The sequence below is a fragment of the Struthio camelus genome, chromosome 24 (genome assembly GCF_040807025.1).
Source record: "Struthio camelus isolate bStrCam1 chromosome 24, bStrCam1.hap1, whole genome shotgun sequence".
NCBI classification, from domain to species: domain Eukaryota; kingdom Metazoa; phylum Chordata; class Aves; order Struthioniformes; family Struthionidae; genus Struthio; species Struthio camelus.
Genome location: NC_090965.1, coordinates 6,608,556 through 6,630,476, shown reverse-complemented (window position 1 = coordinate 6,630,476; position 21,921 = coordinate 6,608,556). Strand labels below are relative to the sequence as shown.

General features: G+C 59.4%; 1 protein-coding gene across 8 annotated transcripts in view; it reads right to left on the bottom strand.

The window, feature by feature from the left end:
* ATP2B4 (ATPase plasma membrane Ca2+ transporting 4) overlaps nt 1-21,921 on the bottom strand; it is a 51,509-nt gene that overhangs the window by 11,629 nt on the left and 17,959 nt on the right. For 7 of the 8 annotated variants that reach the window (XM_068917886.1, XM_068917880.1, XM_068917887.1 and 4 more), the window contains exons 2-20: nt 20,778-21,276; nt 17,258-17,455; nt 16,188-16,445; nt 15,179-15,304; nt 14,443-14,568; nt 11,965-12,000; nt 10,206-10,367; nt 9,679-9,893; nt 9,329-9,571; nt 8,981-9,222; nt 8,326-8,560; nt 6,968-7,147; nt 6,531-6,618; nt 6,120-6,226; nt 4,114-4,305; nt 3,758-3,971; nt 3,037-3,248; nt 2,562-2,669; nt 1,760-1,942 (exon numbers count right to left, since the gene is read on the bottom strand). In XM_068917886.1, the coding sequence (XP_068773987.1) occupies nt 1,760-1,942; nt 2,562-2,669; nt 3,037-3,248; nt 3,758-3,971; nt 4,114-4,305; nt 6,120-6,226; nt 6,531-6,618; nt 6,968-7,147; nt 8,326-8,560; nt 8,981-9,222; nt 9,329-9,571; nt 9,679-9,893; nt 10,206-10,367; nt 11,965-12,000; nt 14,443-14,568; nt 15,179-15,304; nt 16,188-16,445; nt 17,258-17,455; nt 20,778-20,973 (3,321 nt within the window). In that variant the 5' untranslated portion in view covers nt 20,974-21,276. Of the gene's footprint in view, nt 1-1,759; nt 1,943-2,561; nt 2,670-3,036; nt 3,249-3,757; nt 3,972-4,113; nt 4,306-6,119; nt 6,227-6,530; nt 6,619-6,967; nt 7,148-8,325; nt 8,561-8,980; nt 9,223-9,328; nt 9,572-9,678; nt 9,894-10,205; nt 10,368-11,964; nt 12,001-14,442; nt 14,569-15,178; nt 15,305-16,187; nt 16,446-17,257; nt 17,456-20,777; nt 21,277-21,395; nt 21,748-21,921 lie in introns of those variants that run through there. The other variant, XM_068917881.1, reaches the window with a different exon arrangement.

Here is a 21,921-nt window from a genome sequence, read left to right as displayed (position 1 = left end):
GCTGCTCTGCGCCAGGCAGGCTGAATGACCTCCTGGGAGCGCTGGCAGGGTGACAGCAAGGGACGAACAGAGAGCAAACGCCTGTTGTCTTGGGGGTGGCAACTCCAAGGAAGAAACGGGATTTCTGCTTTAGTGAACCCTGAACAAGGCAAGAAGACAGAACTGCAGGTGTGGGCTACAGGCACTTCTGCGATTCTGAGCGCTGATGGCTCAGAGAGAGGTCAGGGCATCAATAGCTTTCATCAACATCAGAACCCCATAGCTTTGGGCCATCTCCCGTTTTGATAGTTTTGATGATTTGACAGAAGGCCGTAGGAGAAGCAATCAAGGCTAACACAGGGTAACACAGCAGCCCAGCATGCCAGAGGCTGCTGGGGACCTGCAGCTTTCCTCCAAGGGGCAGCTCTGCCCAGATCTCAAGGAAAGAAGAGGGGCAGCAACCTTGCTGCAGGGAGCTCTCCCTGGCCTGACCAGCCAACTGTTGGTGGGGGCACCAAAATACCCCTCCAAACACTCAGGAAAAATTGTATCAGGGTGAAACAGCTGACATAAAAACACTATTAGCCAATTCTCCACCTGTTCTCTGCTGCAGGGCCAAGAGCACCAGGTGAGGAGCCAGGAGAGCTGGCAGAGAGACATGGCAAGAGCCTTTGGCCGGAAGGGCTTTCAGGGAGGCCAGAGGGCAGCAGAGGAACGAGACCAGAGAGGGCCCAGTAAGAAAGGCCAAACGCTACAGGAAAGACCAGGGCAGAGGGAAGTGATGCTCACTCGTAACCACTGGTTCGGAGGGGACTGCTGGGAACACATCAGCGCCTGCAACGGCTGGGAGAACAAAGGGTGCCAGGCAGGCCCCAAAATCCCTTCATGAGCCTAGAGGACTCAGGAGCTGAGATCGGGGATCGCAGCTGCTACCCTCCAAAGCACCTGCCATCACACAGCACCGGCAGCCTCCCAGCAAGAAAAGCAAGCCTTTCCCTGGTAGCTCGGACACTGTCCAAGGCTGACTCAGACTTGGCTGGTCAAGCCCAGCGCAGCTTCCCCACTGAAGAGCGGGGAGAGGACAAGGAACTGGACAGCAGCGATGCTCAGCTGCTCTGTGCTCCATCTCCCATTGGCGCTGCAGGTCCCTCGCCCTGACCGCAGACAGCCTTGTCTCTGGGTTATTCCAAACTCAGAGTCGAAACCAGCCTCATGCCAAGGCCCCAAAGCGGTCACAGGTGGGAGAGTGTGCAGCTGAGCTCCGATGCGCCTAGAACATGCCGTGACGGCCACGTCTCCTCCGCAGCCAGGACAGAGTCCCACGCGGAGCACGGGCAGCCAGGACCTCTCCTGAGGTCTAGGAGCAGTGTCCCAGCAGTGGCCCTGAGAGCAGCTTCAACATCGACCTACTGCACAACTCAGTAAAGCCAGGGGGGCCCCAAGGCCCCTCCATACAGCTCCTGAACCACCTTCTTTGCTGAGTGAGGTGCCAATCACCAGCACATCCAGCCTCCTGCAGACTGGCCTGTCCAGGGCTGGAAGATGCTTTGCATCAGAATAGACCAGTATCTCCCCCCTACCCAACACGTCCCAGAAAGGTAGGCTGTCCTGGTTTCCCAACCAGAGCAGACCCAGAAAGGCACAGATGGTGGGGGAAGTCTAGCCCAGAAGGTGATGGCATCCTCTGAGCAGCAACAGACGCCTCTTTCCAGACAGAGCCCCTGGAAAGAGAGAAAGCAAGAGAAGAGAAAGCCCCATGGTACCCACAGCCCTGCAGTACCTGAGTCTGTATCCTGTTGAGGCCCCTGAACCACAGGATCTGCCCACGCCGCAGCTCCATTTCAGCATGGTCGATCTCATCCACGTCCTCAGGTAGCTCCTCTTCTGGGATCTCCTCCTTGGTGATGCCGTGTCCAGCTTCCTTCAGGAACTTCAGGTGGCTGGTTGGGACAGTGCAGATCAACTGGGGAGAGGCAGGGAGAGAGAGGCTCCTTAGCCCGCAGGCTACAACAGCCCCGAGCCCGACAGCAGCAGCCTTGACTGAGAGGGAACATTCCTGTGGCGAGCTGCCGAGACTCAGCTGAGAGACGCCAGGCTCCTTCTGCCAGGCAAGGTGTCCCCTACAACCCCTCCAGCATCACTCCTGCCCAAGCGCACAGCCACCATGAGGCCAGCAGCCCACTTTGCGTGGCCACTGCAAACATGGCCTCCTGCGTGCATGAGAGGGTCCAAGCCCACATCTCTGTGCAAGGCCGTGGCAGAAACAGCCCTGCTCCCTTGCCTCAACACAAAGCTCAAGAGAGCTCCAAAGCGTAAGCAGCGGCTCAAAGAAAAGCAGCAGAAATAGATGAGAAACCATGCTGGAGGACACTGCAAGGAGGGTGGGAACGAAGAACATCAGCCCCCACCTCTCCTTACTGTTGGTGCAGCACTGGGATGGAGCGTCGGCCCCCTTCCACAGCTGCCCTGAATATATGCTGGGCAGAGCAAGTGCAGCTAGGCAGCAGGAAGGGAAGGGCAGGCTGGGCTGCGAGTATGCCGTGGCATAGAGGCACATGGTATTTTTTTAGGCTGGCTCTTACCTGACCCCAGAGGAGCTCTCCCACTCCAATAAAAATACACCAGAACCACTGGCTCAGGGTGAGCCCAGAGCAGCTGAACGGCTTCCCACCAAACTCCACAATGATGATCTAGAGCATAGGAAAGAACAAGTCACACACCAGGATGCTCAGAGGGCTGCACTAGGGCAGCCAAGGGAAGAAAGGGTCCCCCCAAGCCACGAATCTTTTCCCCCTCCCTGGGATCACAAGAGGAACAAGAACCTAATATCTATGCTACTAACTTTACAGGACACCACAGCGGCGGCTGGCCGGCCCTGGGATCTCCCAACACACTCTAGACCCTAGTCGTCAGGTTTTGTGTCACCAAGAAGCTGCCGGAGAAGAATAAGGGAAAGAACTGAGAGTCGCGGGCTGAGGTGGTGGCAGACACGGATCCTACCTGCAAAGTCCCCCTCCCACCCCACCATCCATCCCCACACTGCTCCTGTGGCCATACCTGAGCTGCAAAGGTCCCAAGCACCACTGTGCAGAAGATGGGATTCCGATAGATGGACTCGAAGACGTTCCTCTCCCCGTGGATCTTGCGAGCGTTGATCTCGTTGAACAACTGCATCATGACGAAAGTGTTGAAGACAATAGTGTAGTGTTCGGTGGGTGGGGAGTGCAGGGGGGCGTTCCGGCCACTGTCGATATCAAAAAACTTCTCCCCTAAGCAGGTGAGGGGTTTTGGGGAAGGGATGAGGAAGGGTGAGGAAAAGAGGAGAAGATGAGATCCTGTTCCTTCCTTATGCTCTGCACTGGCGGAGATGGAATTAGGTTCTCAGCCTATTACTGAAGATCCCTTGAGCCAGCCAGAGTCCCCCATGCTGGCCCCACTGAATCTGTTTCTTTAAAAATCTTTTAAAAAGTTGTTTCCCAGGCTAAAACTGCCTCTGCACCCAGTGAGACCTACAGCAGACCCACACCCTCGAGAATCCTTTCGTTATCACCACCATACGCAACTCCCCATCCAATAAATGAACTCTGCCCTGGCTGGCCTGGGGCTACTGGGCAATTGCTCAGCATGAGGATCCCTAACACTACTCTGGAGGCAAGGAAACACAGTTTGCAGACCCGCGCTGCCTTTGCAGGGCTGGCTGCGCTCTGCAGCTCGCAGAGGTCCAAGACGGACAGCAAGGCAGGCCTGGGAGTCTGCCCCCCATTTCTTGGGGCCTCACCCGCAAAAAGCAGCGTGAAAATGATAGTTAGCTGGTACACCGCATGCCCCAGGATGTTTTTCATCATCGTGCGGGAGATGAGCGGCTTGTTGCGGCCATATGGCTTGCGGAGCAGCAGAGACTCGGACGGGGGCTCTGTGGCCAGGGCTAAGGAGGCAAAAGTGTCCATGATCAGGTTCACCCACAGCATCTGAACAGCCTTCAGGGGAGAGTCCTGCAAAGAGAGGAGGGACAACACGTTACACTACCTAAACAGCTCTCTTTGCACTCCCCGTTTCACAGGGGTCTCCATTTTCCTTCTGCTGAGCCAGCCCAACCCCGGGTGCCACACCGGGTGCCCAGCCAGCTGCCCGTACCTGCGTGATACAGGCACCCGTGAACGCCACGATGACAGCCACAACGTTAACAGTCAGCTGGAACTGCAGGAACTTGGAGATGCTGTCATAGACGTTGCGTCCCCACATCACCGCTTTGACGATGCTGGTGAAGTTGTCGTCCGTCAAGATGATGTCTGAAGCCTCCTTGGCGACGTCTGTGCCTGCAATGCCCTTGAGGGCCAGAGAGCAAGCGGCAGTGGTGAGTCATTGGGCAAGCTCCGGGCTGCCCATCCCAGCTCCAGGGACTCTGCTTCTTCCCAGAAACAGCCCCGAGACAAAGATCCGCTGGAGCCGGAGGAGGTGGGAACCAGACCCACTTTAGGAGCAGGGAAGCCCAGTGCCAGTCCCAAGTTCTCCTACGGCTGCAGAACAGCAGCTCACCTCCAGCCGGGGGCTCTGAATCAGCATGGCTTTTCAGTCCAAAGCTGTCAGTGCTCCCACGCAGGGGCCACATTGCAGTAAATTAGGAAACAGCTCATAAGCAGCTGCTTCCTCCTTGTGCTTGGAAACATCGCAGTCCCTGGCTGTGCATCTCTGCTGCGAGCAAGAGCCAGGACTCCCAGAGGAGCACGGGAGCTCAGCAGCCTGAACTCTATGTGCCTTCCTGGCACAGGCTACCCACCCCAGCCCGCTCCGCCCATCCGGAGCAAACAGCAGCCCTGCAGCGAGCTGCAACCACCAGATCTGCTCCACAGCCACCTGCAGCCTCTAGAAAATTACCTGCGGCCTCTCAGCGCCAAACAGCAATAGCTACGCAGACAACTCGGCTTGCTGCGCTTCTCATCGTGGGCACTGAGAGGCGCACGTTTTGCGTACAATCTGCCTTCGCCAAGCATTACACTGCATTGAACCAATGCCCTTTAATGAGCTGTTTTCCCTGGTGCCTTCTTGCTGGAAGCTCTCTTGGGATTTGCAAGATCTGTCTCAAATGGGAATCCCCAGCTTTTGCAGGGCACAAGCTGCAAGGTGAAGCCGGACCGGTTGCAGGTAGCATGCACGCCGGCTGATCGCTGCTCTCTGGAGATATAGCAAGGGCAGGGCGCCCAGCCCTACACAGCACTTAGCTCCCAGGGAAGTCCGACAGCAGGTCAGGGCTGATCCTGCACGTGTTGCACTGGAAGCATGTACGGCTACCCAGGGAGGAGACACCTTTCTGCTATTCCAACTCGAGGCTCCCAGAATGGCACTCAGATCTACAACAGCTTCCTAAAAATTCTCTTCTCCACCCCCAAATTGTTATTTGCATGTAAGCTTTGCACAAAGGCTCACATACGGTCCCCCCTCCAGTAGCTGGCTCCTGCTCACGTACCAAAACCTAAACAACTGACAGGGAACCAGTTAAAACTGACAGGTTTATTTTCTTGCCTCTCCCAGACAGGGCAAAGAAAAACAGCAAACTGGAGATCAGAGTTCTTCACTGTAAATACACTTCCCAAGTTAGTGCTAGCACAACACGAGGAGCCTGGCCTGCCTGTTATGAGCCTGGGCGAAGAGCTGCAAGTCAGACTGAATTACTGGGCTCCCACCGCTCTCCTGGATCTCACACCTAGGAAACCAAGCCAGGCAGCTGCTTTCAACTGCATGCACTGGCTGCAGGGCATGAACTCTGGGCAGCTCCACAAGCCCTCTGCATCGCCTTCAACTTGTCAAGGTCCCTCTAGGTGGGTCGGAGAAGTTCACCTCTAAGCCAGGCTAGCAGAGGACTCTTTTCCAGCAATCTTTTTGCTAATGATCCTACATCATCTCTCAAAAGAGGTGTGGGGGGGGGTTGTTTTGGGGTTTGTTTGTTTGTTTGTTTATTTTTGGTTTTAAGCCATTCTGTAGATTTGGAAGAGAGTTTCACGGGTCCATAAATAATTCAGTGTTCAGAATAACTGACGTACGCTGTAGTTTCCCAGCACACGCTCTGGTGGTCACACTAGAGAGCGAAGGCCCTCCCCCAAAGTAAGGAAATACCCCATGGAAAACCCACTGCCATTCGATACCATCGCAAATCCAACGTCTGCTTTCTTCAAAGCTGGGCCATCGTTGGTCCCGTCGCCCGTCACGGCTACTACTTGCCTCTGGTCGCCAACTGTGCTGTCGATAATTCCTGAAAATGGGGACAAGGAGTTTAGAGTAAATAAGTCCCAGGCCAGGCTCCCAGCACAGATTGCAAAAGCACCCGCATTAGGGTGAGGCAGTTCAGCAAGAAGCAACAACTGCCCAAGAGCTCCCGCGCAGCCGGCGATCTCCCACCCTTGCAGGATGCAGGAAGACTTGCGCCTCTCTGGGGAAGGCGGCCAGGAACGCTCTCCCTCTTCCAAGGGAGGCACAAGGTGGGGAGAGGTGATGCGGTTGCTGGGGAGAGACCTGCAGAGGAGGAAGACCCCCATGGGAAGCTGCCATGCACTCACCTTTCACAAGCGTATGCTTATCCGTCGGGGAGGAGCGGGCCAGCACACGCAGCTTGGGCCAGATCTTATCCAGCTGCTCTTGTTCCACCTGTGGCACGAGGCTCACGTGAGTAGGGGCAGGGACATCCAGAAACCTTCCCCACTGCAGAGCTGTCCCCAAACGGGACAGCACCTTCACCTCGAACCACCCAGACAGCCCTGCAGCAGCTCCAGCAAAGGACTGCAGCAGGCAGAATAGCCAGTTGCACTTATCCAAGGAGCCAGATTCAGTGGCTTATTTCACTGGGACTGTCTCAGCGTCACCACCCACACCCACCACAGAGCCAGGCCCACGGGTGCCCATCACAGCCCCACGCTTGCTGTGTCCCCGAGCGCTGCACTGCAGCCTGCTTTGGCCCGCAGAGCAGCGGGCACCGGGCGTGGGGCTGCTGTCCCACCTCTCCCTTCTCATTGCGGATGAGCCGGTTGAATTCCTTCCCCTCCAGGCACAAGAAGTCCTCTCCTGGCAACAGTATGCCGCACTTGGTGGCGATGGCACGGGCAGTGTTGATGTTGTCCCCTGTCACCATCCGGACGGTGATGCCTGCACGCTGGCACTTCAGGATGGCATCTGGCACCTGGGGGAGCAGAGACGGGGTCAGGGCAGCAGACGGGCAGCATAGACCGAGCACCCAGCCCGTGGTCAGCGCGTGAGGCCCCGGCTCTGCCAAAAGACAAAGGAGAGCAGCTCCTGGAAGCTGGAGGAGGCCTGGCCAGAGAGCAGCTGAATTAAGGCAGTGCAGCTGCCATCCACCGGCAGCTCAGCTCTGCGCTTGGACTCGGTGACAAACTGCTGAACCGAGACCCCCCTCCCCAGAAACAGCTCAGCAGCCCCCCTGGTTTTCCCCAGGGGTACAGGGCAGCCCCCAGCAACCGAGGGGACCAGAGAGGTTTGCCTGCCCTTGCTTGCCGCTGCCCAGCTCTCGGTGGGGCTGGCCGGCTGCTCCGGCACACAGCCGCCTCCTGCCCTCTCCGCAGCTCCAGATGGACTTGCGTGCTTATTCGGAGAGGGTCCTCTGGCGCAGACAGCGCGAGATCTTCCAGCCTCCGCCCCAAGGGGAAGGTAACCTCATTGCCTCCTCCCTGTCATGCTGCGGGGCCAGGCGCCAAGGCACGGCCAGGCAATCCATCAAACGGGGGCATTTCATCCGTCCCGCACTGCGGGCCGGCAGCGGGCTCCCCCCCCACTACTCCGGCTGTGGCAGCATGTTGCTGCGCTAATGGGTTTATCTATTACGGAGCAGTGGGGGAAAAGGATATTAGTGAGAAATTAGCAAATTGAATCATGGCCTCCAGAGCCGGTGCAGACAGGGTATCTGTAATGCAATTCCCAAGCCCAGATACTTCAACGTCTAATTAAGGAAAGATGCAAGCAAGGCAGGAGCACAGGGGGCAAGCTTGAAGATGTAATCAAAAGGCAGGTATCGGAGAGCTGATTGCATTAGCCCAGCTGCCCGCCAATCACCCTGTGGTGGTGGTGGGGGGGGGGGGGCAGGGGGCAGCAATCTGCAAGGGAAGAACCAGCTAGCAGAGGGGTAGAGATCAGTCCTGCCCTCTTCTGTTACCCTATGGTGCCTCTGGTGTCTCCATGCACCTTTCAACTGAGTATGGAACCACAGTCTGGATCGTGCAGAGACCCCGGCACCAGTGGAGGAAAACTCATCATGGGAATACCCTGCCAGCAGGTCCCTCTGCTTGGGTATGAGAGAGAAACACTGGCATTGGACAGCCACCAGCTGTGCTGGAGCTTCAGTACCTCTGGCCGGACAGGGTCCTCTATCCCGACCACAGCGATGCAGGTCAGGTCAGACAGGATCTCATTCTCGCTGTCCCAGTCTGGCTCGGCATCAGCAGGAAAGTCGCGGAAGGCCAGGCAGATGGTCCGTAACCCATGGCAGGCCATGGGCTCAATCACCTTCTTCACCATCTCATCTCGGTCCTTCACCTTGAATAGCCGGGGGTCACCGTTCTTGTCCAGGATCTTGGTGCACCTAATGCCAGGATAGGGAGGGGAGGTTAAGCGAGATGTGGCCGTGGCAGAGGCATGCAGCCTGCTTAGCGAGGTGCTCAGGAAGGACCCCGCATTAATTACAGTAATCCATTCTCTTCGTTGCTCAGTTCTCCATCTGTAAAATGGGGGCATCCCTCTGACCCATAGCTGCCTAGAGCTTTATCAAAGCCACAGTAAAAGAGTAAAACGCTTTGCAAGGCAGCGCCATCCCGCGATCTCCCACTCCCTCCCTGCTCTACAGGGCTTGGCATACTCCATCCCACAGCTCCCCAGAATTGTTCCCCAGTGCCCTGGGACCCAAAAGCCAACAAGCTCATGCCAGGAGGCAACACACAGGCCTGCAGGACCTGACAGCACAGGAGAGGAGCCACGTAGCGAGGGAGAGCGGGAGGGCAGTTACTTGCGGAGGATGATCTCGGAGGCTCCCTTGCTGTACATGCGGAAGCTGCCATTCACGTTCCTCAGCACCGTGCTCATGGACTTGCGCACCGAGTTGAAGGTGTAGACCTTGTACAGCTTCTCCTCTGGCACCTCGTTCCGCACAGCCTGGTAATCTTGCTTCAAGTCCAGCACAAAACCCAGCAGGGCGCACTCGGTCTTGTTCCCCACTTGCCGGGGTAGCCCCCCTTCCTTCTCTGGTGGCTGGAGGGGAGAAAGGAAAAGCAATGCCAAATCTCAGTACAGCAGGAGACGAGCTGTAGGGACAGGCTGATGGCCAGAGGTTGTCCGAGAGCAGGCTGGGACGCACCAGGATCTTGGACGTGTAGGCAGAGTTGACAGCGACACCGTTGACTATGAGGTCCAGGACCTTGGGCAGGATGGCTTCAGGGTCAGGGATCTGGCGGTAGTGGGTGTCTCCCACATAGGCCTGCACCACAGTCATGCGGTTCATGGTGAGCGTGCCTGTCTTGTCCGAGCAGATGGCAGTGGCGTTGCCCATGGTCTCACACGCATCCAGGTGCCTCACAAGGTTGTTGTCTTTCATCATTTTCTGCAGCAGGCAACACAACCAGCACCAGAAAAATTAGAGAGAAAAAGCCCACATTTCCCTATCGCACCCTCCACACCCCTGGGGATCCTGCTGTATCATGGCCTCACCTTGACAGAGTAGGCCAGGGAGATGGTGACTGCCAGCGGTAGCCCTTCAGGCACAGCCACCACTAACACAGTGACGCCGATGATGAAGAACTTGACAAAGTACTGGATGTAAATGGGGGTGCACTCTGCCAGCCAGGGCCGGCCCTGCACCCCAAACGTGTCAATCACGAAGTACAGCACCAAGATGATGACTGTGATGGCTGACATGATGAGTCCTGGGGAAAGAGGCAGAGGAAGAGGTGAGGGTGTGCAAGCTGGTGGAGCCCAGTCTCCCCACCCACACGAAGCAGCTGCAGCACGTCAGCGCCGCTAGCACCCTCCAGTCCTCTGAGAGGGCACTCTATGCAACAGCATATGCAGAGATCCAAGGCTGGACGAGTCCAAGGAGATCCCAGTGCCCCTGTAGAGCTGGGGGAAGGGATATCCCTGTCTCAACACGCCATTTGCAACGAGAGCTCTGGTGAAGACCATGCGCCGTACCTCTGGGGTCATGGCTCGTGCTGGGCTGCGTGGCCACTGTGACTCACCTGCCTTCCCGATCTGGACCGCCAGGCGCGTGAGCTTCCCTTGCAGCACAGACTTCTCCTTCTTGGGGACTTTCACTTTCTTCTTCTCCTTCTCCTCATTTTCCACCCCTTCCTGGCTCTTCAGGGGTTGGATCTCTAAGGCCACACCATCCTGAGTTTTAGCTACAGCCCAGGGTAAAACAGACACCACGTGTGAATAGGAGAGAGACCAGGAAAAACTCTTGGACACCGTTGAGAAAGATGGTGGTGGGAAAGAGAAAACCCAGAGCAAAAAACACTCCCTGCAACACACACGCCTCCGAGCACATGGAAACCTTGCAGTCCCAGGGACCTCTCTAAGGGGCACTCTTCTACCACCTACCCCACGGCCGCAGCCCCCAAGGGATACCTGCACCCTGGGAGAGGCTTCGGGAGTTGGATGTGTGCTTCCAAAGTCCTTTGGATAAAGGATGCTCAGAGAGGACACTGCACGCTGCTATGAGCTACTTAGGACTGTCCCCTGCACTAGTGACACCTCCCTACAGCAGTAGTCCAGGAAACCCCTGGTCAGGCTTTCAGGGTGCAGGTAGCTTTCTTCTAACCTCTCCTGCGGGTTGCTTTACACCCTGCAGCACACGCGGAGGAGTTTGGTCTGACCAAACCACCATGGACTCCGGTTCCCTTTGGCGTCTTGCACCAGCAAACAAAGCAGTGCCGCGACGGCAGGCGCTGGAGGCTACGGGACCTCCCTGCCACAGCTCCGCTCTGCACAGTGCTGGGCATCTGCTTTAATACCCTTTTGGCAGCTCAGCAAGAATCTCTTTCTACCGAGAGGGCCTGAGGGGTGAGATGAGGGGGAGGTTAGGCATTCACATGGAGTTTGACTGAAGGGGAGTGAACCAGCTCCTTGAACCCCAGCTCTGCGAGCCATCTGCCACGTTTGCTCTAGCATCCGAGACGGCCAGACGTTCAGCTGTTAGAATTTGGCCTAAACCCATGGCCTAGCCCAGCTGAAGGTCTGCACCAGGGAGACCCAGGCCAGCTGGAAATTTTGCAGAGGGATGGGAAGAGGGTGGACAACCCCCCCTCCCCGCAAGTCTCCTCCACAGCTGCTCGGGGCTGGGAGAAGCAGCAGCGCGCTGCCAGCGCCGGCCACCCGCTGCCCTCCCGGCTGCTGCCGCTCGAGCGTTAGAGGCACCCGGGAGGTCCTGGCTGCTTCGGCTCTGACACCTCCAACGTTACAACAGACCCCGACACGGACAAAACACGCACCCGGACACAGTCTGACGGGAAGGAGGGAAACTGCTGAGAGGAGAGAGAAAGAGAGGTGGAGAGAGAGGTGTGGAAATGGGTTTCCTCCACAGCCTGCAAAGAACAGGGTGAGAAACACGGGCGAGGAGACGCTCACGGAGTCGAGGTGGCCACGGCAGGAGAGGGTGCAACAGTCGCGCCAGCAGCCCCGCGGCGGGAGCCACTCGGCCCTCCCCACCACCTGCGACGGGAGCTGCGCCTCCCCCAGCTGCGCCCAAACCAGACCCCGCAGCGGGAAGGCAGTGACGGGCGTCCGAAGGATTCGGAGCCGCCAGACCGAGGCGGTGACCCACGCTAATAGGAACAAGGCTACCGCGAGAAAGGGCTGCGGACACCGTTACACCCTCTCCTGGACAAGGAGGCGAGAGGCCGCCGGAGCAAAGAGCACAGACTCATGAGAAGAAGGAAGGAAGGAGGAATGCTTGGTAGTTAGTGTGGTGCTGGTTCAAAGGATGGAGAGGCTGGTTACCTTTGTTGCGATTTTCAGGGGCTCCGGGTTTTTTACCTGTTCAAAGAGAGAAAGGGTGGAGGGCTGAGCACACGGATCTCGACATTCCCCATGCGGCTGGGGGGACCCTGCTCCGAGGGGCTGCGCTCTGCTCCGGCGGCAGCGGCCGGTCCCAGGGCCTCGGCACAGCTGCAGTCACCTCCCGGCCGCTGCACACGCCTCCTGCCCTCGGGCACCAGCGCCGGTGGCTGGCCAGCTCTCCTTGCCGGCCAAAGGGACCCTCCACCCCAGCACCGCTGCTGGCCGCTGCGGCAGAGGGGACGTGCAGGAGCGCTCGGCGCTCCCCAGCTCTCCCAAACACTGGGTCTCCCTGTGCTTCGGGCTTCCCCATCTGCAAAGCATCTGCTATAACCTGCTATAAGCCGAGGAGTGCCGGTGCTTCTGGCTTCCCGCTGCCATCAGGCGCAAGCAGATCCATCCAAGAGGGGCAGACTGGCCTCCCCTTGCAATCGGCAGGCACAGGCAGTTGGCTGCATGGGGCAGAGCCGCCGCGGTCCACCTGCGTGCCTGCACGGCCCCGCGCACTGAAGACCCCAGCTTGCCTCCACAACGTTGCCTTTGCGCGACAAGGAGTTCACGCACTAGGGACCTGGTTTCTCCTTCCCTCCATCGCACCTCCCAGCATCGCAGGGAGGGATGAGTCAGTGAAATCCCCCCCTCCACAGCCTTCCTCCCAAATTGAGGGCTGCAAGGCTCCAGCGCTGGGCACAGAGCCAGGTTTGCGGTGGGGCTGAGTGACATAGCCTGGGGGCAAGGAAAACACCAAGCACCATCCTCAAAAGAAACCAACACTATAAACCAACACTACCAGGGCATTTTTGCTGGGGGAGAGCCTTTTGTTTACTTGCTCTCACTATCCCATGTCTCACCAGAGCTTCTGGAGAGCTCATACGTGGCTTTTACTCACTGCATTCAAGGGACTCCTTTTACCCTGCAGCACCAAGCTCCTTTCACAACTGCCCTTGCCCCAGCTCCGCTCGGTTCCCTCTGACAGGGAGAGAGGAGGGATGGGAGAAGGGGGCCAGCTCCCTAGGAGGTGCAGCAATGCTCTCCCGCACCTCCTAAACTGCCCTGCCCCATCAGAGGGAGATTTCCATCCATTTCCAGAGGTGCCATTCCCACCCATGCCCTAAGCTACTGGTCAGCTCTGACAGCAGAGCTGTTCCCACATCTCACCCCATTTCCCCACTTTTACCTAGCCTCCAAGCTGGCAGCTAAACCCGAAGAGCTTTGCAGTCACCAAACCACAGCTGGATACCCTAGACCCAGCCCTTACCCCCCCCAAATCACCCTGACTGCCTGCAACTGCCTTCCTGGGCCCTGGGTGGTGAGTAGCATCGGGCTTTCAGAGGGGTAGGCTCAGAGGCTACCTCGCTGCATCCGTTTGAGAAGCAGATGCACAGTGCGAGTGCTGCTGCCAGCATGAGCCGCCTGCGGCACCACCATCGCCTGTCCTGGGTGAGGAGAGCCGGAGGCAGGCAGAGCACGCACGGCCCAGAGCCGAAGCGGCTGCCAGGAGAGGCCCTGCAAGCCTCTGTCCCATCTGGCATCGCTTCCTGGGCAGGGCTCCCCGGCACCGAGGGACGTCTGTGCACCCAGCACTGCGGCAATGCCAGCTTGCAGCTCCTTACTGCCAACTCTTCACACCTCCTTACTGCCAACTCTTTGCGAGCCCAGACTCGCAGAAGAGGGGTGTGGGGAGACGAAGGAGCACAGGAGGTTCCCAGGCCCGGCTCCCACCAGTACTGGCTCCGAACACTTCCTGATCGAGACGGGCTGGTGCAGAGCAGGAAAACGAGCAGCAAGACACGAGGGCTGAGGCAGCCAACGCGCCTGGGAACCTCAGCCCAACTGGCTGCTCTCCTATCCTCTACTCAACAGGCACATAAAACCCTCCTTTCCTTCTTCCCATCCTCTGCACTTTGACTCCTTCCCCACGTAGCTCAGGGGACATCAGCAGACATGTTCAGCGAAGTCTTCAAGGCGCTGGATGGACTAACATCCTTCGGATAACCAGGACTCACCTTCCTACCGTGGGGTGGGCAATGAGCACCATGCCAAGGTGCTGCTGGGCATTGCTCTCAGCGACTTTTCCCTCTGGGCCTTGATCCCCCCACCCTGCAACTCCAGGCTGCAGCTGGCTGGAGAAGAGAGATGAAGCCGTGTCCTAGAAAAGCTGAAGAGCCAAAGAAGGAGCCATGGTCTGGATACACAAGGGGGTTTTCTCATGCAGCGCCTTCCTCACACCGTGGACCAACGGGAGCAGAGAGGGATTCCCCCGTGTTGTCTCAGAGCTCACTGTACCTGCCTGGGTCGTGTACTAACACACAACTGCGTCCCATGGACACGGCCATAGCTTGTTGCACACTGGTGGATGCTTCCCAGGGTGGGGAGAAAAGCAAAAGAAAGGGAAAACACAGGTTCAACAGATCTCCTTACCTTTCTTCACCTTCTTTTCCTCATCTCCTTCTCCTGCACCCAAGAGAGTGAAGATGATTCCTGTCTGCGAGTTTATACCCACAGCAGTCACCACCATCCGTCCAGACCCCTCCATCACGTGGGTACCTAGCACAACAGGAAGGTCACGGTGAGAGAGGACATCAATATACAGTTCTCAGATCCTTCCAAAAATACAGCATGCTGGCTGCCTCCTGGACTAGGAAACGGGACATGGGACTAGTCACCTCTCCATCACCAGCACAAACCAGACCAGCCCTGCAATGACCACGTGAGACCTCTCGGCATTTTGCAGGAGAGAGCTGAAGAAGGTTTCCTTCCCCAGATGTCTCCCTCCAGGGAAGCTCAGACCTGCCAGACCCAGCAGCGAGTGCCCAGGGAGCAGGGCTTCCTGTGGGACACAAGGCCTGGACAAATGGAGACCCTGGAAATGCACTACTGCAGTTTCCAAGTCCTTCACGGTATTAAAACTGCCTCAGGTCAGGAAGCAACAACAGAGCAACGTGGCTTGCAGTGCCGCAGGCAGGTGGAGACTCTTAAGGCCATCCATCCATCCATCCACCACGAGGATTTGTTCAGGATCCGGACCCCATTCTGACTGATGCAGCAACACAAAGGCCATGCTGCCAGACTTAAGACTTCAAATCAACCCAAAACCTTGTGTTTTTCCACACAGGTGCTGCAGATATGCGTTTGCTTTTCTGGCTGAGAGCCTCACCTGACAGCAGCATGGGGTCTTTATCGAGGGATTTCTTGACTTGGTCTGACTCCCCAGTCAGTGAGCTCTCATCAATTTTCAAGTCATTCCCTTGGATCAGGATGCCATCTGATGGCAAGAGGTCACCTGGAAAAGAGGAAAGAGTCTGAGGATCAGCCCATACCTGGCAAGTCTCAGCTCACCCCTTGCTGCAGTGTCCAGGAGGCTTCCTGCACTGGCAGGAGGACTCAAAATTCATAATCTCTGACTCAATCTAGACAGAGAGGAAACAAAGGCTGGGTATCAAAGGATGACATTTTATAGCTCCAAAATCTTGACTGACACATAAGAGCATTAGTTTTGATGCCCTTTGCTCAGTAAATCAGCCAGTGTTGCTCCATATATGCTTTACTGAATCAGTAACATCCTTCCCAATGCCTCTGGATACATTCAAACTGTTATAGGATCACATCCTCCACCCCAAGAGGTAGGAAAAAACCTACATTAAAATCAACACCAGGTTGGAACAACCTAGTTCCTTAGGGGAGTTTGTATGGAACAAGCATACCGCCGGTAAACAAGGGGAGGGACCTACTTTAGCCCAAAGGCTGCCTTTAGCTGTCAACCTCTTTCAAAGGACACCTTGCTAAAGGGATGCTCGCCAACAAGGACATAGTTATGAAAATGATTCATTTTAAGAGACCAACAGGTTCCCAGAGCAGCCCAAAGCAAATATCTGTGCACAGAGCCCGGCTCAGGACTGCCAGCCCTGCTCCGGCTGCAGCTGGCAAGGCGAGCTGAGCTTCGTTGTCTGCACAGGAGCATCTCCCACAGTTCCTGGCAGAGGCACACCGCAAAACGGCACAGCCATAGAGGAATAATCGGAGAAGACAGCAGGAGCCACGTTTCCCCTCAAGTCAAAACGGCTGGCAAAAGCAGAGAAAAGGAACTGACATACTCCAAGATGGAGGGGGAGACCCCAGCCAGCGGCGCCCGCTCTGCTCCACGCACCGTGGTCATCTCCACTCACCGTACTTGATCTGCGCGATGTCTCCCACTACGATCTCGGCCACCGGGATCTGAATCACCTGCCCCTTGCGGATGACCGTGAACTTCTGCTCCTGCTCGATGCGGCTCTGGAGGCCCCGGAACTGCTTCTCCTTGCTCCAGTCATTGAAGGCGGTCACCAGCACCACGATGATCACCGAAAACAAGATAGCGGCCCCCTCGATCCAGCCAGCCTGTGACTCCCCCTCGTCCTCCACGCCACCCGTTGACTGGCCGCACACTGCAGTTGGAGGGGCAAAATTCAGCTGCGCCGTGAGACACTCAGTATCTCGAGTGACATGCACAGACCAGAGCCTGGAGAATGCTTGTTCTGACCTCCCCTCCCTGAGCTGGTCCAAGGGCTGGCCCCACTCAAGACAGGGTGGGGTTTTTTGCCCCTGAAGGCACTGGCAGGTTTTGCTCTTTTGGTTTTAGGTGCAGGCTGGCCTAACAGTGCCAGGCTGGGGAGCCAGGACACCTGGGGTCTTTTCCCAGCTCTAGCACCCTCCACCCCTCCCTCCATTACATGACCTTGGTGCAAGTCACCATCTCTCTGCATCTCAGTTTTCCAGATTGCTGCCCCTGCCCAACTCTTTCAAAGACATGGAAACCCGCAGGCCAGGGAAGAGAACAAAACTCACCCAACGCCATGCGGCTACAAAGGTTACTCCCCATTTGGGGGGATACCAAGCGACAAAGTCTTGTCCCTCCATGCTCCAAGCCAACAGGGAAGCCACGGGGGACCCAGGAAGGCACCAGACCAGACTAACCCCCTGGCTTTTGCGCATCCTTTGAGGAGCCACGAGGAGAGGCCCTGAGCAATGCCGCCGCAATGACAGCTCTGCCCAGACGAGGGCATCAGTGCAAGTTCCTTGACATGGCCAGGACCACACCAGGGACAAGCCACCACTTAAAGGATGAGCAGAAACGGCTTGGCTGAAACGAACCGTCAGCACCCGTCTTCCCGCGCTGGCCTGTAAACTCTGCCTGCACGTGCGGTGGAGATACCCCACGGGGTGACCTACAGCGACGCGGGGGGCCCTGGGGACTTACGTTCATTGTCACCGCCCGGCGGGTGATAGAACGACAGGCCCAGGGAGATTATGGCTGCGATTTCCAAGATGATCAGCGTGACGTCCTGAAGCGCCTCCCACACTAACTGCAGGAACGTCTTGGCCTTTTTGGGAGGAATGAAGTTCTGGCCGAACACCTGCCTCCTCTTCTCCAAATCGGTTGGGTTCCCGGACAGGCCTGAGGAGGAGAAAGAGAGGGAGATGAGGGCTGGCTCGTGCATCCCTGCACACCTTCCACTGCCATGCAAGAGGCTCCCGCTCCGGCATCGTGATGCTGTCGTCCCCGCTGGGCTGCGAGAGCCGGAGCTGCCGTCAGGGACCAGCTGCGGCCACGTGAGCCCCGCAGGCAGCACGGCGCGGGGTCCTTGCCCCAGGCCCCGTTAGGGAGGCGTTTGCTGCCGACCCAGCTGCGGCGCCGACGAGCCCCCGGGGCCGACGGGGCTGGGGGAGGACCCGTGGGAAGAGGAGAACGAGCTGCATCGCCTCCGCCTCTCCCCGGCGCTGCAGCCGAGCGAAGCGCCCGCGTGCCAGTTAATGCCAGCTGGCACTGGCCGGCTTGTTTACACGCTGCATCAAATTAGCCGTAAATCTGGCATCGAGCGCGGCGCTCGGAGCTGTCAGAGCCACCTGATCCGCTCTCCGCTGCCAGCTTGGAAGGAGAGGCAGCCGTCGCCAGTGACCCGGCGCAGCAGGACCGTCTCCGAGCTCAGCCGCGGAGGTACCGCCCTGGGCACCATCGTTGAGGGACGCCGAGCTCCCCTGCGAATCCCGGAGACCGCGCCGGCCGCAAGGGGCTGGGACAAGGAGACCAGAGCAGCTCCCGGCGGGAGCTCGCGCAGGGACGCACGGGGTTGCTCCCCACCAGAAGACGGGCGGTGGGCACCTAGAAGGGGGCAGGCCAGCCCGAGGGGAGCCGCGCAGACGGAGCGGTGCGTGCTGCTAGGCGCCCTGGCCGCGCACACCGCAAGCCCGCGGCGCGGCAGAGAAAGGTGCAAAAAGGGACCCCCCCCAAACCCCTGCCGTGGGGCAGCGAGAGACCGCGGAGCGCGGCAGCCCCCTTGCAGCCCGAGCCCGCGGGCCAGCAACGCAGCTACGGGAGACGGCAATTCAGCCTGCCCGGCCACCCTGCTCCCGTGCACCCTGCCCTAAAGGGCTTGGGGGGGGGGGCAGCACGAGAGCAGCCCTCTGCTGCCCTGCACCACCTTAACCGAGGCGAGCGCCGAGCCCTCGTGCTCTCCACCTTAAGAGCACCCGTGGGCTCCCGCCAGCTCCCGACATGCACCAGGCAGGGCGATGCACCAGGCAGGGCGGCTGTAACGCCTGGGACGGGACACGTCGCCGCCGCGCCTGGAGCCGCCCGGCAGCGCCGCGAGCCCGGCCGGGGCGAGCGAGCCTCCCTGCCGACTCGGCTGCATCCCCGCGTCCGGGCTGGGAGGAAGAGGCAGGATGAATCCTGTCCGTCCGCACCCCCCTCCCCTTTCTCTGACGAAACCTCTCGGCAGCGGGGAGGCGACGCGCTGGCAGAGCGGGCCCAGGCGTCCCCACCCTGCAGCAGCCGGGGATCTCCCGGCCCTCCCCGAACCCAACCCATGCGGGAACGCTTCCCGCCCAGCGTCTCCGGCGTGGAAAACGTCGCTAACAGCGCGCTTCGACTGGCCCCGGCGTCGGGACCGGGGAGCCGCGGCCGGCAGGACGGGAGACGCCGGCGCGGGGGCCGGGGAGGCTGTCTGCAGCCGGCAGCACTGCCCGGCTCCCGGCGCCTTCCCCAAAACCCATCTCCCGACAGCTAAGCTGCCGAGGGGCCCCCCGCGCCTCCCCTCCGCCCCACGGCGGCTTCTGCCCGGGGAAAGGCGCTGCCCCATTAAAAGCAGGGGGAATAATGAGCAGGGGGGATAACGAGCATGCCCACGCGGTTGCAGCCGGGTCCCCCTCCTCTCGCCTGCTGGACCCCGGGGGGAGGACGGCGCGGGCGGGCGTCCCGGAGGGGCCACCACTCCGGCGAGGTCCCCGGGCTCCGGCTGGCTTGCTGCCAGCTCACCGAGGGGGGGTTTGCCGGCGGGGCAGGCGGCAAACAGGCTCGGGCTCAAGTCCGAGGCAGCCCCGGCTCTCGGCACAGGGCACAGCCGAGGGCTTCCCGGAGGAAGAGGAGGGGGGGAAATAAACACACCGCGCGAGCCGGGACGTCGACAGCCCGCTCCCAAGATCACGCTTCACCAAAAACCCCAGCGCGGGAGTCCCAGCTGCGCCCAAGACCAGCCCGACCTGCCAGCGCCGTCCCGGGGCACGTTTCGGGACAGATGACATAAGTCACCTCCAAAGGAAGAGGGTGAAGTCAGGCAGACACCGGGAGCAACAGGCGGAGGGATGCGATGCTTGGTCCTGCCAAGCGCTGGCGGCCATCGCAGCGCCGGCGTCCGCCGCGGATGCAGGGGACAGCGGCATGCACCGGCGGGACCGCCTCGGGCCGGGGTTGGGGCGGGGGGGGGGGGGTTCGGGCCTCGAAGCAGCAATTGGGGACGCACGGGGGCCCTGTGGTTCATCCTCAGCGGGAGTTTGTAGGCCAAGGTAGAGCCCTGTGGGTTCGCTTCCCCCTTCGTCCCCTCCCATCCTGCCCCCGAACAAGCCCGCTACACCGTTTGGCAAGGGAAAACGCATTGTTTTGCGGTCTGGATTCGGTATTTCCACTGGGACATCCCCCCCCCTTCTCTAATTACATCCCGATATTGTCTTCCCTACCCCCACCTTCCCGGTCCCGACCGCAGCTGTGCACCACGCTCATCCCACGCTTTCGGCACTAAGAATAACCGGCAAGTTTTCCGAGCGCAGGCACATCCAGGTCCCCCCGCCGAGAGCCCCCGCCGAGCCGCGGCCCGCCAGCGCCGGTCCCAGCCCAGGGCAGACCCGGGGGCGGCGCGTTCCTCCCCCCACCCCGCGCCCCTTTGGACGCCGAGACGCGCGCCTCCGAGCCCTGCCTCCCCGCGAAGGCGGAAGGCATCCCGCGGCGCGCGCTCCCCAACCTTTAAACCCTCCTTCAGCCGCGTCCCGCGCCGCCCCGCGCTTAGCGCTGTGAATTATTAAACGGCGGGAAGGCTGGCGCAGACCCGGGAGGCATCGCCCGGGCTGCCGGCAGGGATCCCGCGTGCCTCGGCCGCTCCGCGGACCGCTCAGCCCGGCCCGTGCGTGGCCTCGGGGCTGCGCCTCGAGGGAAACCAGTTCCAGCACCAAAACTTGCTTCTCCCCTTCTCTTCCTGCCATCTTATATGATCCTTCTAGTATGACGCGGTATTAGGAGAGGAGACCATCTCCCACCGGGCTCGCGATCAACGCCCAGCGCAACGAGGCCCCGCTCTCAAGCTTAGCCGCAAGCTGGTCCTTTCAGCCCGATGGTCGCCTGCGATAGCTGCTCAGCACCCTCCAGGCACAGGCTTAAATCCTGCCTGGAGGACGTCAACCAGACCCACCAGCCTCGCCTTCCCTGGCGCCCAACAGCAGCCCCTTACCTTCCACCGGCGACGTCTTCAACCTCTTGCAGACGTTCTGCACGCCTCCGTACGAGTCATTGATCCTGGCGACCGCCTCGGTGCTCCTCAGCTCCATGAGGTTCCTCAGCTCCACCATGGAGCAACCAAAGTCCCCCTCATGGTTGCCTTCAGCAACCGAGTTCCCAGGGTGGTGGTCAGCCACGTTGTTCGTCATCGCGCCGACGCAGCCGCGCTCACGACGGCAACGCCACGAGCGAACACGATCCTAGTTTCTTTGCCTCCGTGCCGCGAGGGTCCCGCTGGGGGGGACGCGGGCGATCCTTGGCGGCGGCCCCGCGGACGCGGCGGGGGCAAGCGGGCGCTTCCCAGGTGAAGCGGGTGCCTCTAGCCAAGCCCAACTTCTCCGGATAAAGGTGTAAACAGGATGTGCATGTTACCGTGGAAGCGACCTTAGCAACGACCAGCGTGCATCTCCCGGAGAAGGAGGAGGGTTCCCTGGATACCACAGCAACTGGAGCTGCAAAAAAAGAGAGATGCGAAACAAAAATATAGTCATTAGGAGGCCCAAGAGGCCAGCTAATAAATACGCAAGCCCCACGGGACGGGGAAGCGAGGGCACCCGCCTGCCAGAAATACCAGGAGGCAACGTGACGCGGAGACGCTCGCGCGGGGTCGGAGCGCCCCGTCCCGGGAACGGCGCTGCCCCGGCCGCCGCGCTGCTTACGGCCAAGATCTCGCACCGGCTCGTCTCCGCTGAGCTCGGAGCGGGTTGACGGACAAGGAGGCCGCGGGCGTCTCTTTGCCGACGGGAGGACGAGCCCCACCGGCCCCGCGGCCGGGGCGGCAGGAAGAGCCGCCAGGTGGTTCTTCGCTCAGCCCCCAGCTGTCCAGCCCAGAAAATACTCCCTTTTATTTCGGTTTAAAAATACATCTTGGGAGTGGAAAGCAGCTGTTTCCGCACCACGCTCTGCCGGCCCGGGGAGGGAGAACCTGGTAACGACACTGGCAACAGGTAAGAGAAAACATCCCATTGATTTAGCTGTCAGCACCAACGAAACGGGGCTCCGAGCATCGAGCAGGCTTTTAATCAGAGCCTTGTCAGGAACCTAGAGAAACTACTAAAACCCACACGCTTCTCCGAAATAAAGAGGCTCCTACGTTA